Source organism: Fistularia commersonii, chromosome 10, assembly GCF_037954325.1.
Source record: "Fistularia commersonii isolate RoL2024-O1a breed Wild chromosome 10, RoL_Fcom_v1.0, whole genome shotgun sequence".
In the NCBI taxonomy this organism is placed as follows: Eukaryota; Metazoa; Chordata; class Actinopteri; order Syngnathiformes; family Fistulariidae; genus Fistularia; species Fistularia commersonii.
Window position 1 is genome coordinate 9,570,923 of NC_141293.1, and position 20,864 is coordinate 9,591,786.

Sequence of the window (20,864 nt, forward strand, 5' to 3'; positions counted from 1 at the left end):
CTAATATGCCTCTATAGGCTTATACTCTAAGGGACTAGCCAACCGGCACAGAGAGTGCGGCAGGATTTCACTTGTGTATCTATGATATGCTACACCTGCTCGTTCTGTCACTGCTTCTATAAAATCAGAGGGCAGGCTTCACGTGTTACTAGCAAACTCTTCTGTGCAGGACTGGTGGCACCTACAAACTATCACTAAGTGCTAATGTACCTTATCTCCGACTCCCCAAGGCGATTTAAAAACATAGTTCAAAGAAAAATTAAAAACATGAATGCAGTTCATGACAACATCAAACGAGACATGTAAGTGTGCATGCCCAGTACCACCCCACTGGAGGTTCCCCAAAGTATGGGGTTTGGAACACTGGCATCCGGCATTCGGATGGGTAGAGGCAGCATTGTGGTGGCAGTTATAAAAATTTGGGGAGTTCTTTTTTTAATCGCCTATTTTTCTCCCCATCCGTATTGCATACTTACATAAGTGAAGGTAGCGTACAATACAATAACATTGTAATACAGACAAAAAACAACATAAAAAGAACAATTGTCCTGGTAATGTAAAAACAACAAAATGACAATATTAATAATAATAATAATAATAATAATAATAACCATAACCTTTTGAGTGCATGAGGCTGTAGAGTCTGCATTCTACAGGTGATGGGCCATATTTTTCTTGATCTGGGTGACTGACAGGTCTGTGGAGTATGTGTAGTGGGTTGTCATTGGGGATAAGGAAAGGGGATGAGGTGGTGGCGTGGACCTGTTCGCCCAGGTAGAAATGAGGTGGGAGGGAACGACGGCAATGGTGGCCAGGTTTAGCTCAGGCGAAGTACATGGTCCTCAGGGTGTCATGGTGAATCTGAACAGCTTTGGCCAGCGCCTGGGGGTCCCGACCATTACTTTGACCAGACACATGGCTGCCCTCTCCACTGTGTACATGAACAGAAATTGTAGAACAAAATTTAGCTAAACATCATATAAAGTATAAAGTTCCAAAACCTAAAAAAAAGGGGAGAATGCATTTATATAATATTTCCTCTAACACCTCATTTAAAATGGAAAATATGTAACACCCTTGAATCAAATTAGATATTACATCACAAGTAAAGATTTAATTTTTTGGCAATTTCCAAGGTCTCCTTACTATACTGTAATAGTAGGAACTAAATATGTAGAAAACTTAATTTATTTTCTTTTTCGTTTTTGAACAACTTTTTCAAAAAAAGTAGCACAGAACAGCTGTGATTTTTTTTGGCTCTTCATATAGGTACTTCCTAATTAGCTGTAATGTAGCTTGTAACCATCCATCCATCTTCTGCGGCTTATCCTGCACTGTGGGTCGCAGGGGGATGCTGGAGCCTGTCCCAGCTGTCCTTGGGTATGAGCCGGGGTACACCCTGGACTGGTCACCAGTCAATCGCAGGGCCACATACAAAGACCGGTAACATTCACTCACTCACTCATTCGGGTATATGATCCTTTGTGCCTTGTCTAATTTTGTATCAAGATCTGCTGCAGAGTGATTCCGTAATGTTTTTAATTTAGTTGCTGTTGTTTTCTGCCACTTGGAGGCAGAAAAAAAGTCTCCACACAAGTGGACAACAAATCAAACTTTAGCAGCATGGAGTTTAAGTGGCAAAAATAAAAAATGTGTATTCCCCATGTAGCTTAAGGGTTTCCAGAGGTTAAGACTTCTTTATGTCAAAGACCAACTTTAAGAGGTCTCTACAGTGATCTTGACAATAATTTCAAGGGCAATGTCTTGGGGAAGATAGTCCCTGTTGGTCCCTTGCCTCCACGACAATTTATCCTACATCGAATATCAATAGGGGAGGCACGAACAGGACTCAACCTAGACAGAACTTAAATAATTAAGTGTGGTGCATGGAGCGTGTATTCAACATGCGGATAAGTCAAAATCTAGAAAAGAGCCCTTGTTCCCAATAGTTTAAAGGGAACAGAATGTATAACATGCCACGTCACCAACCTGTCATGTTCTTTGTCCACCAGATGGTAGCGGGCACGGAAGGCCACAAGACGAGCATAGTAGGCTGGTGCAGGGATGGACACAGATCGGGTACAACGCACATACGTGTGGCACAACTGGTAGGTTAAAATCTGCAGCTCGTCGGCCGTGAAGCGATTGTCATCCCAAAGGACATAGTAATGAGACGGCCGGCTAGTACCCTAGACAGAGTGAGGATGAAAGTAAATTATGTGAACAAAACTGGCTTTGTGAAGTAAACCCATGACATGACAGTGTGTGAACTCTGTGGGAGACAAACATCATTGGTCTGTTTTCGAGCAACAATCAGTTCACATCAGGGAAAAATTGATCTTGCAGAGATATGCGTTGAAGAGCCTTCTCAAAGCTGCAGCAGCAAGGGCACATCGGTAGAGCATGTGAGCTGTTTTCGGTTCCTCATCACTACAAACCTCTCATGGTCATTATTCATCCCCACCATGGAAATGAAATCTCATAAAGTCCGAAAATCCCGAATCAAATTTTCAAACAGGTACGATAAATATACTGGAAACATCACAAATTAGCCCAAAATGTATCGGAAAACTGTGCGGATTAAAAGAGCGCCAGACTATCACCAACACATGTATGGAACATTAATGATATCAGTGAGGTGCCTGAGCAGAGACAAGGATATTTAAAGCTCAGCCCTGCCGCAGTCTGGCAAAACACTCTGGAAATATTTGCTGCCACAAGACTAAAAAGCAGGCCTCCGATATGAAACAGTCTATCTTTATGAGTTACTTTTGAATTCTGTTCCGTTGAAAGACAAATCATGATTTTTGCTGTACATTTTCCTCGGGGATCAAGAAAGTTTTTCTGATTCTGATTCAATTTGTTGTAGTGACTGTTGGAGGAAGAAAACCTTGTACTTTATTCTATGTATTATAAAACATGTTTCGCTGTTACTTTAGGGCATTACACTTCTAAGAGAAAAGGAAGCCTGAGTCATGTACATTTCTGATGATTTGTTGGACAACCTTGAGCCGAACCAGCACTGATAAGCTGCTGGCATCTAAGCCATTCCGGCAACGCAACTGTTAACTAAAAATCACCATTGAATGTTCATTCTTAACCTCCCGCTGGGTTTGTTCTGTCCCCTTGCCTCATTATTCAGCACATTCAATGATGTCCTTCTGCAGAGAGTGATGAAGCATCTTATTACCTGTATGCCTGCATGGCTGCACAGGTAGAAGTCAAATTCGAAGGGATGAGTGATGCTGGTGTCCACTGTGGTCCCTGCAGGAATATTCCCACTCTTCCCAATCTAACCAAATAAAAGACAGAGGTTACAGTTACTATAGGTATATTAATTAAAAGTTAAATTGTTTTAGAAAGTACAAAGCTCACCCTTTCAGACTTATCAGCACAGAAGAGGCGGGTATGGTGGCGTTTCTGCACCACTATATATGTAATGCCCGGCTGATAGTCCTTCTCCAGCTTGATGCAGGCATCTCTGATGGCCAAGAGCTCGTAGTGCAGGATCTGAGCATAGGAACAGAATTTGTGAGCACTCAAGGTGATACTATTTTGTTGAGAAATGCTGAAAGCGCATCATTATGTCATTTGTCACATTTTGGGCATTTACTTGTGGCAGCTGTCCCTCTGGAACACCATCCCTGTAGAAAATAATCCTGGTGGGCTTGAAGCGGGTCGACTTGTAGAACTGAATAAGAAGTTCCCGCACCATATAAGACAAATCTTCGATGATCTCCTGCCTGGGTCTCTGGACTCGCACGGTGGCACAGTATCGGCTCGGATGTGCATCCATACTACCGACCACCTGAGAGAAAATGAGTGGGTGAGGTGTTGTACAGCACTTTGCATAACAGCATCACTCATCCTTTGAAGGTGATAAATGTGTAGAGTACAAAATATGATTATGCTGAGATTTTTGACTTGCAAAGCCCATGCTAGCTAACACTAATTCCAAATTTGTGTCATTCTTACTGCACTGCAACATGGCAACTGTTTTCTATTTTGAAAAATGTGATTCCTGAATCAGTATGAAAAGCATTACGATAAGCATTTTTGCCAATGCCGATGTACACTAACACCCGCCAAAGGACACCTCAGACAAATGTAGAAGACTGAACATTATTTTGTTGTTTATCCATCAAATAATTTGGCTTAACTGGCCATTTTTAATTATTTTCCCCCATTCAGAATGATCCAAAAAGACTCCCCTAACTTGCCCTATCCTTTCACTGCGTGGGTCTTTGTCGTTGGTCATAATTGCTTGGCAACAGCGCAGCCAACCAGAGACGAGCTAGGGTCAGGTGAGGATGAGGGTTGACGTCATTTCCTATTTTTCCCTTTTTTTTTATGTTTTTTCCCTCAACGTAAGTATATGGTGAGATATGCCTGAGGGTGATATTTTACAAAGGCATGGATGAAATAAAATGAGATAAATTACAGATTTTAACCAGCATGCAAGTAGTATTATCAGTTTTTTCTTCTGAGACTTACGGCAGTAATGGAGGGTTTCTTGCCATCTCCAGCAGGGGGGTGTGTTACATCTGCTCCCAGGAAGATAACTGGCTGCTGGAACACAGCTGACCTGAAGTGACGAATACAGGAACACATAAGACTTGCATTTGTACAGGGCTTTTCATGGCTTATTGGTATGTCAACTCAGACTCAAACATGTAGAGCTAAAACATGTAGTGCAATGGACAAATCACATAGGTCTATTTCATGCAATTCATAGTCCCTAACAATCAGAAAGCAGGTAAAACAGACCTCTGATGAGGGACCAGGATGTTGTTGATGCCTCCCAGCTTCACATTGATCTTGAGGCAGAGGTTGGAGAGGGTCTGGGGTGACGTCTTCACCACATTCTTCACCTGAACACACTGAGTGGCCATGCCAAGGAGAGTATCTCCCACACGCTTCACCTCCGCTGTAGATGGCAATTTGGAAAATCCAAGTCATGAACACCATTATGCTTCAGCACTGTGTGGAGAGCATCCTAGGCGCTAACAGTTTGTCCAAGCTCGGAACACGGCCTCAGTTTTGAAACTAAAAACCTGAATTTGCACCTTTTATTAGTACAATGTAAGCTTATATCACACCTTTTATACTGTTCAATCAATGCCATGAATAATGTATAGCCTTTGAAATAAAACTAAAATGATATCAGAAAAGCCAATAAAATGGGGCCAGTAGAGATCATACTTAATTAACATCATTTTGACCTTATAAATAACACACAGCTTTTTAACTAAGACCGAGCACTTTATTTTACAACATATAATACAATTTTATTTATTTTATTAAAAAAAAATCTTCAGTCATTCATTATATACATCACTCATCATAACTACTTATGGAATCAAGGGTGTCAAGTGGGGCTCACCCTGGATCCATCACCAGTCAATCACAGGGCAACATACAGTTAAACAACTGTTCATTCCCTCATTCACAGAATTCCTATTCAGGGTCTCCAATTAACCTTTGTAAAAACCATGTTTTTGTATTGTGAATACGGGAAAAACACACAGACATGGAGAGAACATGCAACCACAGAAAGGCATGCTGTCGGAATCAAACCTGGAACCTTGTGTAAGGCTTTGGCACTAACCCCTATGTCACTGTGCTAGCTAAACATATTTAAACTAAATTTGATGTTTTTCCACCATCATTCTATAATGTTATTATTAGTTATTTATTACTTTTTTGTTCAGGCTCAGTGAAATTCTGATATCTGGAACCTGGCAGAAAATTCAACCTGATAGGCTGTTAGGATTATCCAGTTACATGGAGGAACCTCAATCTCTTCCATCTAGGACAGCCAAAGTCACATCATACCATAGACAGGGGTCTTTCCTGGCAAGATGACAATGATGAGCTGCAGTCCAGTGTAGGTGTTTTTCAAGTGTCTGAACATGGGCTCCACACTGTCCGCTCCCTGGGCGTATTTACAGAAACATGGTTGACCCTGGATAGGCATCCCAGCATCCTTGGAGATCTTACGCAACTGGTCTGTAAAGTTCCTGCGAAGTAAGGGGATTTGGGAAAAATTGGACCTCAATGAAAGGGTTTATTGATAAGTCCTGTCCTGTGAGTATAATGACGACACCAATATTTTTCTCCCCAAAAGTTATTAGAGCACATTTTCCTAGATCTGTTGTACCACCTTGTAAAATTTGAGTACCACCTTATAAAATGTGTCTTTTAAAGAAACATCATTGTGAGTGACATACATTGTGACCAAAATTAAAATACAGTTCAGAATTCTGTTGTATTAATCTACAAAAAATTCACAATAATTAACCTCACATAAGATTACAACATATTTTGCTGATCTTTTCCAAATATTCTTCTGCTTAGCACTTATAACTGCCAAGTAGTCCAAATATTTATTTTGTTAAAAGAATCCCTCCTCAATTCTTTTTATGAAGTTTGCAGTGTGATATATATATATATATATTTAATAAATGTTATGTCACATTTTAAAATTCCTCTGTACACCCCTAGAGGGGGCTAAAATACCACTAGTGGTGCTGCTGTCTCAGTGCGAAAACCCCATCTATATATAGTTACCAGTGGGAAATCCCTCCCGCAAAATCAGCAAACTGCTATTGCCCTGGTACTTACTTGAGCACCTCTTCTCTGCACTGTTTCTGGGGGGCAAAGCAGGCAATAGCCCAAACCTTGATCTCAATACCGTTGTAGAACTGCTTCCCCCTCATGTCCCACACTCCCTGGTTGGGGGTTGCTATGGCACGGTTCTGTGAGAGAAGCAGAGGAGGAAATATTCAACCTCCAGAATATAAAATCATTTCATAGCAGGAAGAAATAAAGTGTGACTTCTGATTGGGATGTATAATGCACTTTGAGTCCATATCTAGAACAGCTTGCAGAGACACCCGAAAGAAAAAAAAATGAACAGAGAATGTATTACCCGTCCTCCATACTGCAGGATGGGTGCCGGAAGCACCCTGCCTGTAACCTCAGCCATGTCATCCTTCACCTTGATCCCAAACTCCTGAATGTAGGGGTCAAGGTTGAAGTTGGCGTTCTTCATCTGGGGACAAAAGGTTGGAGACATCCACCATATTATTATTGTTTGGTGTCTTACTGGGTCCATACATGAGCACGATTAGTTACGAAAGTATAGACCCATCCTGGAATTTTGGCTATCACAAAAGCTCTTTACAGAGTGCTGCATTGTCATGTAGCTGGTTAAGACCTAAATAGGAAATCAAAAAGAAATGTTATCTGACTTTTGATAAATTAATCCCCTAACAATAAGTCAATGTACCACCCCAAAATCTTCCTGAGTGAATCTGTATCACTTTGGAAACATTTTTATTTTTTGTTGTTGGTGGTGGTTTGTTATTGTTTTTTTTTTTTCAGTTATCATAAGCCTGATCCAGAAACTGTAACCACTTGTGCTTTACAAATGGATTTTATCTTTCTGAATTATGTTGATGATATTAAAAATATTGAATTACCTTTAAAGACATCATAAGGAAGAATAGAACTTTACATGCAATTATCTAACTCCTTAACTTGAAAGAAACAACAGGGATTTTATTAAAGGCTTCTTGTACCTGAGGCATTGATTTGTCAAAGAATGAACAACACTGGCAGATCCATCACACATTTACAGAGGGCCACATCTTTCATGTGTGACCTTGGCTGCAGGCATGACTTCAGGCATTTATAAGGCATATATATCAATATCAATGATTAATATGCCTTATAAATGCCTGAATGACAGCCAGATTTCCGTATGGGAGGTGAGGGGGGTCTCTTAAGGTGGTGCTGGGCTTCTGGACCTTAATTCATGTTACACCCTGGATACTGGGATAGATGAAACACCCTCAGTGGGTCACTTTAGCACTCACCAGCCGGCTGATCTCCTCCTGTCTATCCGGTGCAGACCGAGCCGTGGCCTTGATCATAGTTGAGGTTTGATTATCTGTCAGCTTCTTGATGCACCGTTGACCAGCTACAATGTTACAGACCTGGAACAAACATTCCCACATCATTGACCCTTACTGAGTGAATCTCTAAACCCATCCTAGGAAGGATGCCACAAAGCACCATCGTGATCATTGCATCACATGTTAAACAGTTACATCCTCACCTCAAGGGGCAGGTAAGTGTGCTTCTGCTCCTGTCCCACCTGTAGACAGGGTAGGTGGGGATATTTTAGCTGCAGGTTGTACTTTTGCTTGAAGTATTGAGCCACTGTACATTCTACTGTCTGTCCACTTTCAAGCTGGAGGGGAAACCTGATAGAAAGAAGGTAAAATATGAATGAATGTAATGGTGTGTGTGTGAGGTTGTGTGTGTCTTCAAAAATTCTAGACCTGATCAATGCTGCATGTTGGAAAAATACGCCAGTAATAAGAAATTACATTATCAATCAACTGATATTTCATAAGCATTAAAACTTGGGCCAATGAAAACATGATGGTGTTTATAAGCCTGACAGTGACAATGTTACAAAACATCAAGTTATGTCATAAAATATAAACATAGGCCCTTTATTAAAATAGCATCCTCTTAACATCATCAAGTGTCCAGTGTAGTGATACCAAACTGATGAGATTGGTGATGAGAAATTTACTGATGAGAAATTTCAAATATTGATCAGTGTAGTTTTCACATAAACACATACTGATGGTGATTTGAGCCAAAGACAGTTGTCATCAGTAGAGAAAACTGGTTATTTTAAACTTTGGATGTTTTTAAATCTATACTCGTCCTTCTTTTTTTTTTTTTACAGATTAATTGAAAAAAATGCTTTAATTATATTTATCAAATCAATTGAAGCGTTGACTCTCAATGCTCATCCAAAAGTCCCTCCAATAATGTCTTTACATATGTACTCACGTCTGGTGGCTGGCGGGACGTCGGGTGACATTGCATACACGATATTTCCTTTTCATTTGGCCACAGTGGGTTACCTCCACCTTCAAGCCTGTACACATCAACAACAGAAAATGCAATCCACAAGTTGAAGCAGAAAGTTTGACGCCTGTTTATATTCCATACTACAGATCACTACTGGCTCTGTGTTTTCTGTCCCTTTTAATTTACAGCACAAAAACATCCAAACTGCTACAATGGGTCAGGTGAACCATTATCGTACATAATAACTGCTCTAAAGTTTTTTTCTTGAATGAAGGGGGGGGGGGGGGGGGGGGACGACGACTCTAAAGACCATGATGCTCATCACAAATGTTAACATTTCTTTATTTAAAGGTTTAAAATGTATTCTTATATCAATGAAAAGTTTAGATGAACAGAGATTCATTAAGACTGAAAACATCAGCATTTTCTTTATTCAGGTTTGATTCATGACGTCATCAGGAGGTCCTATTTCATGCAACCTACCTTTAATCTCCTTGGTGAAGCGGACCCTCTGCGAGTCAGTCAGAGTTTTAGGTTGCTCATCTATGTTGCGAATATCCAAAACCTCACACATGAACTCAATTACAGGCTGGGCTTTGTAAAAGGCGGTGGCAGACACTAGAGGGAGACAGACAGTAGAAGTGAGCCCACACACAGCTGAACAGTAGCGCAAGGGGGAAAGTTTGAACGCTGCTCCAATCAAGTTTGAAAGCATTTTATCTGCAAAAGGATGTGATCAGGAAGTACAAATTGTTTTGGTTTATGACCTCTTTGAAAGTTTCTTTTGATACATGTGTCCTAGTTATCCTGTCTTGTCATGTGGCAATGTCAGTGATACATACTGACATTATTAATGATGACATCTTACAAAGGGGAATGCTGCCATTGACTCACCGTCAATGTTGAGCATCATCTTCCACATAGCAGGCCGAACAGACTGGTGGAAGCCGAACCAGACCTCCCTCCCCCCACCGAGTGGGTGGTAATATCCTTCAGGTGGGGAGAAAAATGAGCGGCCCACTGGAGTGTACCTAATTGGAGGAGGCGGGGAGTTGAAATTGAAAAACGATGAATGTGCAAAGTGACTTCTTAGCATGACCTCAGTGTCAGTTCATCTCCAGTTGTTTCATATGAGAGGCTGTCTAACCATCTGTGACTGACACATGTGGAAAAATAACACATCATAGTGTACATTCTTTGTGGAAACCGACGAAGCATTGACACATGATCATTCAGCTGAATCAAATATTGGTGACTTTATAGCCATTTGCGGGTAAAGTCCTCCAGCCAGTTACTATTTTGTGGCACAGCATTGTTCAGTGGACACTTTCACACAGATCTCAACTAACAAGATTCTTTTGTTTTGGGACTCTGACCCCTGCAGCTATTATGTCTGATGCATGTGAGTGGGACAACCCAGTTAACCCTGCTAGACTGCACACTTAAAATGTCAACAGTAAAAGAGTTTGACAAAAACTTGAAGGTCGACCTGAGCGTACAAGGAACAGGAGATATTGGAGAGCATGTACTTTCTAGGGAAAATTCAATAGTGCGGTATTCAAAGTAACAAGACTGAGAGCCTGTCATGGCATTTTCAAGACCGACACCAATGCCACTTTTGAAGCAGAAAAATATTTACATACAAGTCAATATACAAAATACTTGGTTGCTTGGTTGATTGACCTGCTGAGATGTAGCTTGTTTAGCACCTTTGATTTCCTCTGGTGATTTGGAATCACTGAAATAAGTGGAAAACCAAGCAATGTCTACTAACATACATACACTTTAAACCAATGAATTCTAAATTAACCAAATATATTTTTGTCCTGCACATCTGGACCTTAGAAAGTGGTCAGCTGTGGGATGCAGGGGCTACAGAATTAAATTTCCAATTTCCCACAAATCTTAATTTGTGTTTTGTTTTGTTCTTTATTTTGCTAATTATTTCCCCTTTTGTGTCACAGAAAAAAACTTTAGTAACAGAACTGTTTTGAAGTGCTTTTGTTTTGTTTCAGGATAAACACAAGTTCAGTCACACAAATACACATGTAGCACCTTTGGCTTAATAAATCCAAGGGGAAATATAAATCACTGCCATGGGTGAAAGCTATCCAATTTTGAGATTGAATTAAGGCAGTCAACAAGGCAAACCCTGGACAACACTCATACTACAACTGAATATGTGCTAGTTTATTAAAGGTAAATTATAATCAGACTGTAATGGAGAGTTCAATAATTTTATTCAAGCACTTCAGATATACAGTTAGTTTTGTCCCACGCAAAGGTGGGTCTTATGAAGGAAGATAGTTATTGGCGACAGTGATGTTATTCTACATTTTGCCTTACAGTGAAACAGAAGCATAAATTAAAGAGGCGGTACAAGAGTTCAATGGGAGATTTATAATATCTATAACAGTCACATTGCAAGCTTGACTTAGTTTTATGAAAAGACATTAAAGGACAGATATTACATAAAATGCCAAAATTATAACCCAAGTCAAATAATATTCAATTACTTTTAAGGTCTAATAAAATAGGTATTTTTTTGTTGTAAATGGTTATGTACAACATGTGAGTAATAAAGAAAGTACCTCATAGAGGCTAAGTGTCGCATGGCCACATCCAGGGCTTGAACTGAGTCAAGTGGAACCTGCAGCCTCCCGCTGACGAGTGTCTCCTGCAGCAGGCGCCATGACACTTTGGCCAGCCAACGGATAGATACCTTGAAGATTCTGTCCTTGCCTTCTCCAGGGATTGTTACCTCGAAATCAACCTGAGGTGACAAAATGTCAAGCATTTGGGCATGTCTGGGGAGATGTTCTGGTAAAAGTCTGTGTGATAAAGGATCCCAAAGTAAAAAGTCAAACATTGTTACAGGAAGACTAAATAGTCATGTTATGTGTTGCCCTAACAAGCTTGCGTTGCTTTGCTTTCTATTTTATATGTTGTTTTTTTCACACTTGCTAGTTCTTAAATTTAACCCAGGCCATAGTTGATCATGAGCCATGCCTTTAGGAACCGCATGCTATGGCAGCTGTTTCAGTAGAGCTGCAATGAGATTGGCAGAGAAGCTTAGGTGTGCTACCGTTATTTGGAAAAATGAATTGCAATCTGAGAGCCCTGTTTGAGTACACATTATGATCTTTCTAGCTAAAACGTGCAAGGCTTATTTTCAAAATCTTAACATTATCTTCATTTATATAAAAATAAATACTACATGAACATGCAGCTTCATAGGGTGTTTTAGTCTTCTTATCACTACGTGGTCCCATCTGGCACCTGGAAGCGGCTCACGTTCCACCAAACATGTATGAACTCCAGATTTCAACATTCAAAATTTAAAAACCTGGAATTTACATGGTAAGGTTCCACAATCTATCATCTTCCCCTCCACTGAAACCATAAATCGAATTCTGTCCCACCTCTGTTGCTTTGCATCTCTTATTGAAGGGGTTTCTCCTCCGCCATGGTCAGTAATTGTCCTGATCATTTCATGTCAGATTCACTTCACTTTTTAGTATGTACCATGGGATGCATGAAATCTACTCAAAAAAATGTCTTGCCCTTGCTTTCTCAAATTGATGCAGTCTTGGAGCCTATGCAATGGCTTGGCTCAGATGCTTATGATCATTTTCAAACAATGAAGAATGTGTGTAGTTGTGAGGAATATACTATACATGCCTCGCCCACACAGACAGTACTTATTAGAGCTCCATGTAAAAATGGACTTTGGAAATATTTACAGACAAAAGACAATTCCAAAAATTTTCCATCTGATCCTCAAGCTTAACACTGTAATGCAAAGCACTTTGTACTCAAATAACCTTTGGAAAGTCTAGTTCTCAAGCACAAAGCCGTTTGTACAGTAAAAATGCGAGTATTTGTGGTTGTCGATGCATCTGCATGCCTGTGCTTCTCTAAATAACTAAGGATGCTGTTGTTCGTGTCCTTATTGGGCTTAAGACAGGCTTTATGGATCCCTGTGGATAATTTCCACGAAACCATTCCAAACGCATACCTTCTCACTCCCAATGGGGAGAGCTAGCACCGTGTAGATGTTCTTCTTGCCGTCATACACCGGCTTCCTGTCACCGAAGAGCTGGGGCTTGAAGTGCTGGACCATGTATTCCACCACCTCCCTGAGAGAAGCCACAAACACAATATGGCATGAATATGCGCGGCCAATTATTGCATTAGAGCCCGAAACTGAGCCACTCCATCAATTAAACCTATTGCCAGACTGAAATGGGCCTTTGTGATCGTGGGGGGCCATTTTTAATATGATGGAATATTGATCACACAGGATGCAGCTGGTAGAGGCAATATCTCACGGTCACGGTGGGAGAGCCAAGAACAATAAGTGGGAGGGGTGAGAGGCCACATTTCAATGCCTTGGCCTTCACACAGGCGTGGGGGATGAGAAGCAGCTCTGAAAAGTAAAGGTGAAAGGGCTTGACCTCTGGAAACCAACTCGGGCCGTTACGCTCAAACCTTCAAATCAAAAGGAGAATGAGGTTCAAAGATACTTACTGAATCTCAGTGACTGATTTTGGAGGGAAACCTCTCCTTAGAATTTCAGATTTTCCAGCCTACTAACTTATAATTGTAAAAGAGAATTAAAATTTCCAGTTCTGTTCAACTCCTTATTCTTTAACTCCAAACTAACTTCTAAATAATAAAGTTCAATGATTCTCCGAAAGTGCTGATAACTCATCACAAAATCCTAAAATTGGATTAACTATCCAACCTCAATATGAAATGACACAGTCCCCCTTTTTTTACAATACATTTTATCCTATTTTCTCTGCTTAACATTTTTAAAGATCGGTGAATGGCCTGAAGTGGCTACTGGTGAAACATTTGTATCACTGAAACAGAGTTCACTGACCGAACTAGCATAAAAAACCCAAAACACATGAAACAAACACTTTGTCATAGTTTGTAACAATGTGTCAGCACAGACCTCTGGGGATCAATTTTGACCTGATCAATAATGTTGCATTGACGACTGTTATACTCTGTCATGACCGAATCCTAAACTCGAGAGACGAAACATATCTAACAAAGAAAGACAAGACCAATATAAGACCTTTTGATGACCGCCAACAAGTGCTGATAGGTTATTCTCTGATAGGCAGATGATGGCAACATGTTGACAGTTGTTCTAATGCTACTTTTAGGGGCAGATACAAGCAGGAAAGCTGATATTTTCCTTTTTTCTTGTTAGATCCTGCAGCCTCGTAAAACATTACCACACTGAAGATCTATCTTTAAAATGGCCTCAATATAACACAGAATAGTTTTACCCATTTTTAATACACTGATGAAGAATTATAATAGGTAGAAACAGATGATACCCTAATGGTATTCTGCAGGCTGGCACTTCAAAATTATTTCCACAATTAAGAGTTTTTGTTTCTCCTTCTTACCTTTCTTTACAACTGATTATTTGAAGATACTGTTCCTTTGTGCAAGGAAAATTGGTAGAGGGGAAATAGTCCTGTCAACAAAATCAACTGTGTTTCTTTTTAGAATTTAATCTTCCAGAGTGGGGGAAACTGCAATTTCTATTGAACTTTCAGAATTTTAATGGTCCTCCTACTTATGTGTGTGATGTTTGTGGAATATTCAGGCTGCTCACAGTCCTGCCTCTTTAAATTCTATACGAACATGGTATGAATTTCATAGCTACTCCAGAAAAATTATGACTGATTAAAGCTATTTAAGTTAAAGATTCCTAAATTCAATATTATGTGTAAACATAAAACAAGGCCAAACATCACTGTACGCCCAACTAGAGACTGTACTCTATGTACACATAGACTCATATAATGTTCAAAGCTGCCTCTGTCTTCCAGCTGACAACACAGCACTTTGGTAAACTCAAAGTGGAGAAAATTCGGAGTAAATTCAGGGATAGTTTTGTTTGTTGGTTTTAGCATGAAAAGGAAACTGAACAGTCTTTAAGACAAATGACTCTCAAGACAATCGTGAAGACAATTAACACGGTCTCCTTCAAACCTTGGAAATTCACTTCACATTATGGCTGGTAATCAATAAAAGTAGGAAATCATGAGCATGGACGGTGATCTATTTTTAATTTGTACACTCTAAAGTGAATTTGGATGGATTCAGTTAAACAGTCTGGTGACCTACCGTGCATGCTATTCACAGAACCATTGTCTATATTCATTAAGGAACCAAAAGGAGTACCGGTAAATAGAAGCACGAAGAGGATACCCCTGTTCTCTAGAGCCCTGCCTTTTTTTCATAAAGCTCTATTAAATCAGGCATTAAACTTTTAATACCTTTAAACCGAAAGACTACCTATGTCTGCTGCCGCTTCATGTCACACTGTAGATTAGAAAGTCACTTATCGTATGTTTATGCCATCCAGTAATACCCTGCAAATCCTCACTCAAAACAGGGGTATTAAGCTACAAGGACTTCTTCAAGCAAACAGCCAAGGTGATGGAGTCCATCAAGAAAGATTCACTTGTGACTGATAGACTACACCATTGGTTTAATCCAGAGGCTACAGCCGATGAGGATTCCTTCTGCTTGGTGTGGCCTTTGGGGTCTTGCCTGTCCTGCATGGCACAATTTTAGGCTAAAACTTAAGTATCAAAATGTGCACATGTGCTTGAAATGAATTGTTTGGGCCATTAATTTAAATACCAATTCACCATTTCAAGTCAAGTTCAGTTTTCAGTTGTTTCATACTAAAAATTTTTTGCTTGTTTTTTCTGAGGAACTATTCACATGTAATCTGACCAGCTCATCATGTTTTGTGGACTCTTATAAAGGACACAAACATTTAATATGACAACACATTGAGAATTTATGCCAATCCTAAAAATATTCTAGGCTATCCAGGCTTCAGCTCAGACAGTGTAACTCCCCTTCTATTATCTACTTTCAAATAAACACAAAATGGCATCTGAGCTTGATGACAGAAAATACGGACAGAATAACCTTTGATTTACACTTTTGCACCTTTAAGTCCTATTCAAACAGATTTAGCTGGCTCATTTTGATTCTGACAGATAAACAAGTGCAAAATGAAAAATGGCAGGTTAATTTTTTGAGCATCAACCCTGTACACAGAGAATCCTCCACCATCAGGCCACAAATAAAATGCACGATCTGCTAATCGCGATAAATTGAATCTGTTTGTGAAATGTTTCACATGTGCCAGTAGTGTGTACTTCATGATAAAGCAGCACTGTGTATAATAGAAAGCATATGTTGAAATGTGTGTGGGGCAGGTTTGAGCTGAGGGGACCTCTGCTTCAGCTGCATCCTCTCTTTTGTCATTGCAATTTGCTGTTACAAAGAATCACATTTAAATCTCATTTTACTGTCTGTGTTGAGAGTGTGTGTGTCTGCCAACAAAGTGATTACAAGTGGCAGCTGGGATTTTATTATTCAATATCGGACTGTTTCACTCAGCAGATATTTCAGCTGCTTGTTGCTTTTCAAAACTCTTTCCTGGCTAGTCATTAACTGGCAAATTTGTCAACTAAAAAAAAATAGGGCAATACAGGGCATCAAATTAAGTATGTCATACTTTGGTCAGTGGAGGGCAAAGGTTGTAGCCAGTCGGCTATGTTACCTGTTGACTCGTCGGGGGCACTTGTCTGGTTTAATGTCCACCTCATAATGGTAGACATCCATCTTTGGGATCTCAACCTCAAAGTAGTTGGCCAGCAGCTTGATGGGCTTGCCCACGGTGCCCATGCCTGGCCGGCGTGGGGCATGGAACACCTGCTGCAGGGGTGGGGGGAAGACCCCCATGGGCACTAGACAAACATAGACGGGGAGGGCGGCAGAGACAATGACAGGAGACAGAGGCGAGGGGGTCCGGTGATAGGGGGTGGGAATGAGGGGATTGGATGAGCACACAAAGCAGCAGACAGCAGAGACAAGTCACAGCAGAGGAAGGCAAGGCCAAAACAGATAAAGAGCAGTTAGGCGAGTAACGAAAGGTGGAAAGGGAAGTGGCGGAGGGACATGGCGCAGAGGGTAAAAATGAGCGCATATGCCAGGAAAGGAAGCGTGGGCAGGGGGCGAGAGGGCGAGTCCGGTGGACAGAATGAGTTGCACAGCAGAAAGCCAGGAAGAGGGAGCGGGCACGCAGGAAAACGGTAAACGAATAAGTTGGTCAGAAGATGAGGGTTGGGGGGACAGGAGCGAGGACAAACATATTATGTAAAGGGGCAACGGAGTGGGGCATTGAAAAGACATGATGAAGAGGAGGGGTTCAAACGCCACACCAGAAAGGGTCATACAAGGTTGCACAGGGAGGGGGTAGGGAAGAACAGAGTGAGCAATAGCAGGGAGAAGAAAAGAAACACGTTACAAGAATGCATCTTTACAAACTGATTATTGAACATTTTAAAACTTCAAAAACATAACATGTTTCAGGGGTTTTGCTTTTTACGTGTTATGTTCAATAACAACTATAATTGTCATTGAGGATGAAGAACGTTGATCAGTGTTTCTTAACGCACAGGGTCACATCCTCACATGTTTAAAAAACCATAATGTGATTCAATTCACTGTCACAGAAAGTGAAGGAAAACTAAAAATATTCACATGAATAATTGTGATGAGAGAATTTTAGTCTGACCTCTATATCATGAAACATAAATAATTTTAGTGGTTGCTATAATGTTTGATGACAAATAAATTAAATGTTTCACCTCTAAGTCATCAATTTAATAATGAAGACATCATTTGATACTAGAATGCTCGTATCCTTCTGATTTCAGCAGGCATATCTAAAAGCAGGATTTGATTAATAATAAAGCTTTTGGTTAACATCTATCAAGCTGTCTTAGTCATTGGTTCCAAGCCTTGTAGTTGGTCTTTTTTTCCATTTGTGCATGCTTCTTGTATTACATTTGCCACTGTTTTACATAGCCTGAAGCATACACAGCCATATATCACTGCAAGAAATCCCAAGTACACCATAATACACAACTTCAGTCTCACTGATCTACCTCCATCAGCCTTTAAAACATATTGGAGGCAGTCTGAATGTCAGTGCTGAGGGGGGCTGTAGAGTGGGTGCTACATGGGACGGTAGCTGTGACTCCTGCCTGAGAGGGGCCCAATGCCTTAACCTCTGGGTCCCAAGAGAACAGCCCTCCTCCACCACAACAAAGACCCCAGCTGCCCTGCTCCTCCGTCTCACACACACAAAATACGTGGGTGTACAACTAAGGGAGTGCCCTTGCTACGGCTAACTCACACTCATGCACACAAACACAGGGCCACCCCCCCCCCCCTACATTCCCAGCCTCACCATGGAGACTCCAAGGCAACACAGCATTGTCATGGATATCAGGAGACCCGGTGTGGGTGTGGGTGCATATGTGTGTGTGTGTGTGTGTGTGTGTGTGTGTGTGTGTGTGTGTGTGTTTATAGGAGATGGGAGAAGGAGGCAGGTTGCTGCTGTAGTGAAACCACAGAGACCTTGGCCTTTTTGGCCCAGCAGTGAGCAAAGTGGGAACCCAAGTAGCCCAAATAGGGAAACCCCCAAATCTACTTTTCTCCAAGAGAATTTACTCCCTCAAACAAATGACTCAGGTTAGGAGTGAGGGGACAGCGGGAATCCTCTGCTAATCATGGGTCTATGAACGCACTTCACTTTGATACATCTAAGAAACAAAACACACCACCATGTGATGCCCATATACACGTTCCACAAAATAATGTGCGTGACTATTAAAAGTGTCTCGTTTGTATTGTGATTCTTACAAACTCACACATAATAACACACGTCATCCTCGTGCCCGCGGAGACAGATGGTGAGAAGCTGAGCCAAGGCTCTCGCATATCCCAAGACAATAGCAGTCGTTTGCGGGCAGTGAGTCTAAAAGCAGAGCTTCGGTGCTGCATCATAGACTGAGGACAGTTCTTATCAGCTTCACAATGACATAACAAGCAATAACCTCAAATGACGAGCCAGTGATTACTTTATCATGCGGGATGTGTTGAAATGTTACTGCGCTCAAGAATCAGGTCTACTAAAACTTCGATTACTTCAACCACAACATGTTTTGGCCATTTTGGCGACAGTTTTGAACACCTAGGGAAAAATACACAACTACCTAAGCATATTTAAACTACCCTTGATTTCGAAACAATAGTAAATAGTAAAATATTGAATTTGTAAATATTATGTACCATCCAATCCTCTGAGGAGATCTCAATAGCCCAAGTGCATGAATGGATACGAACAGCCAATTAGGGGGCAATTGTTCTGGCAAAACTATGTGGCTCTCTGAATAATTAGCCATAGACCATGATCTAAGCATGGTAATCAGATCAGTGTTGAAAACACCATATTGAATCATCACACTTCAGGCACAAAAGCAAACTTCATGCTAAGGGGCCCTCAAGGGCCAACCCCTAAATAATAAAAAAAAAGCCTTTTCCCAAAGTTCTGGGTTTAATATCAAGAATTAAACTTCTATTTAAATCTCAAGCCTGCGTCTCCAACTAATGGTCGACATTAAATGAATAAACTGTGGCCAAGCCCTTCAACAGCATCAACTTGGGGGTTCGATATTTTCTGCAGATGGGACTTCAATCCTGTTAAATCCGAAAAACAAGCATGGCAGACACTGGGGCTACACGTGTGTCTCAACATCTGACATGACCAACATGAGGCTGAGCACAGTTCGCGGATAGCCGCGATCGATGAGTGCACGTAAGAAGCCTGGACCGTTCCGGCTTGCAGAAGCTGTCAACGAAAAGGGAGAGACTGCAGCTAGATGCAACCGTTTGAAGGCGGGCTTCACCTCGTCCCTCCTCGCCGAGATTCCCACGACCTCCCTGCCCCCGCGCACGGCTGAGGATATTGTCAAGAGCCCTCAAAAGGCCTGTCTGTGGCTATAAATCTGTATAAATAATAATGCTTTCTACAAAGCGGTTCGCGTACAGGGGGCACAAACAGAGCCAGTCGATCTGCAATTCGCTTTACACGGTTGCGATGCAACAGACGAGGCTGTCACCAAGCCTCCCTGTAACGTTTACGTCCCCCCTGGCGCCAAGGCCGGGCAGTAATACATCGCTTTCTCAACTGATCCCGACCGCGTCGGTCATAACTGTTTAACCCAGCATGTTAAAAGAAAAAAAATACACCTACCAGCGCCAGACGGTCCCGGCTCCATCCCATTCACTTAGCAGCGCGGGTACAAGCTAGCTAATCCAGGGTGCTGTGCCCAAACCGCCGGCCCCTTCAGGCTGGTAGCGTCGCAGACTTCCAGCCCCCTCCTCTCGGCGTGTTGTCTTCTCCCTTCACGGTGTACCCCCGCCCCTTACCCCTGTTGGAACAACACCCCCCCGCCCCCCAAAAACTCCCCCTCGAAGACCCACAGAGGGAGTTTAGGCTAACGGCGATAGCTGCCAGTTGCTCGTCTGCCCGTTGACCCTGCAGTCAGTAACGGCTGAGCGGGGAAGTGAGAGCGTCTAATTCCAATCCGGGCTTCCCTCTCCGGGCAGCCTACTTTCCGCCCCCCGCCGCCGCCGGCGCTGCGATTCTGGCCGATTGTCGGCGGTGTTGAGGCTTTCGAGACGGTCTGTTGTGCCTCTGCTCACTGTTCAAGCAGGATTCTCCAGCCAGAGGAACAAAAAAAAGGCCAGCCCCTCAACACCCCTCCACGCCTTCCTCCCCAAAAAAAAAAAAAAAAAAAAAAAAAAAAAACAACTAAACTTCTTCTTTGCCATTAAAAACGGCGATGGAACTGTTGATGAACTTATCGTCACATCCCAGAGGTGGAAAGCGGAACTGCACTGCAGATATGCAAATGTACACAGATACCCTGTATTGAAACTATAACGTTTGGGATTTTATTAGATATTTATGTTGTATTTTTTTGCAATTGATTACACATTAAGTTTATGAAATAGATGGATTTCTTTCTTTTTGCTTCCGCGAGGTTAATGTGGTAAGTGAA

At 41.5% G+C, this 20,864-nt stretch overlaps 1 protein-coding gene across 2 annotated transcripts; it reads right to left on the reverse strand.

Moving 5' to 3' along the window:
• Positions 1–750: 750 nt before the first annotated feature.
• ago1 (argonaute RISC component 1) lies at positions 751–20,619 on the reverse strand. Of its 2 annotated transcripts, XM_086153656.1 has the most exons (19): positions 20,054–20,619; positions 16,511–16,697; positions 12,914–13,034; positions 11,487–11,668; positions 9,790–9,926; positions 9,379–9,513; positions 8,875–8,962; positions 8,123–8,270; positions 7,881–8,000; positions 6,932–7,054; positions 6,625–6,758; positions 5,836–6,020; positions 4,768–4,927; positions 4,495–4,585; positions 3,614–3,808; positions 3,376–3,510; positions 3,191–3,292; positions 1,990–2,189; positions 751–931 (listed from the first exon to the last, which is right to left on the reverse strand). In XM_086153656.1, the coding sequence occupies exons 1-19, from the start codon at positions 20,076–20,078 to the stop codon at positions 823–825; spliced, it is 2,577 nt and encodes an 858-aa protein (XP_086009782.1). In that variant the 5' UTR covers positions 20,079–20,619; the 3' UTR covers positions 751–822. The 2 variants fall into 2 exon arrangements, with proteins under 2 accessions (XP_086009782.1, XP_086009783.1); XM_086153657.1 differs by lacking the exons at positions 16,511–16,697; positions 20,054–20,619 and having other exon boundaries at positions 11,487–11,726; positions 12,914–13,025.
• Between the last annotated feature and the right edge of the window lie 245 nt (positions 20,620–20,864).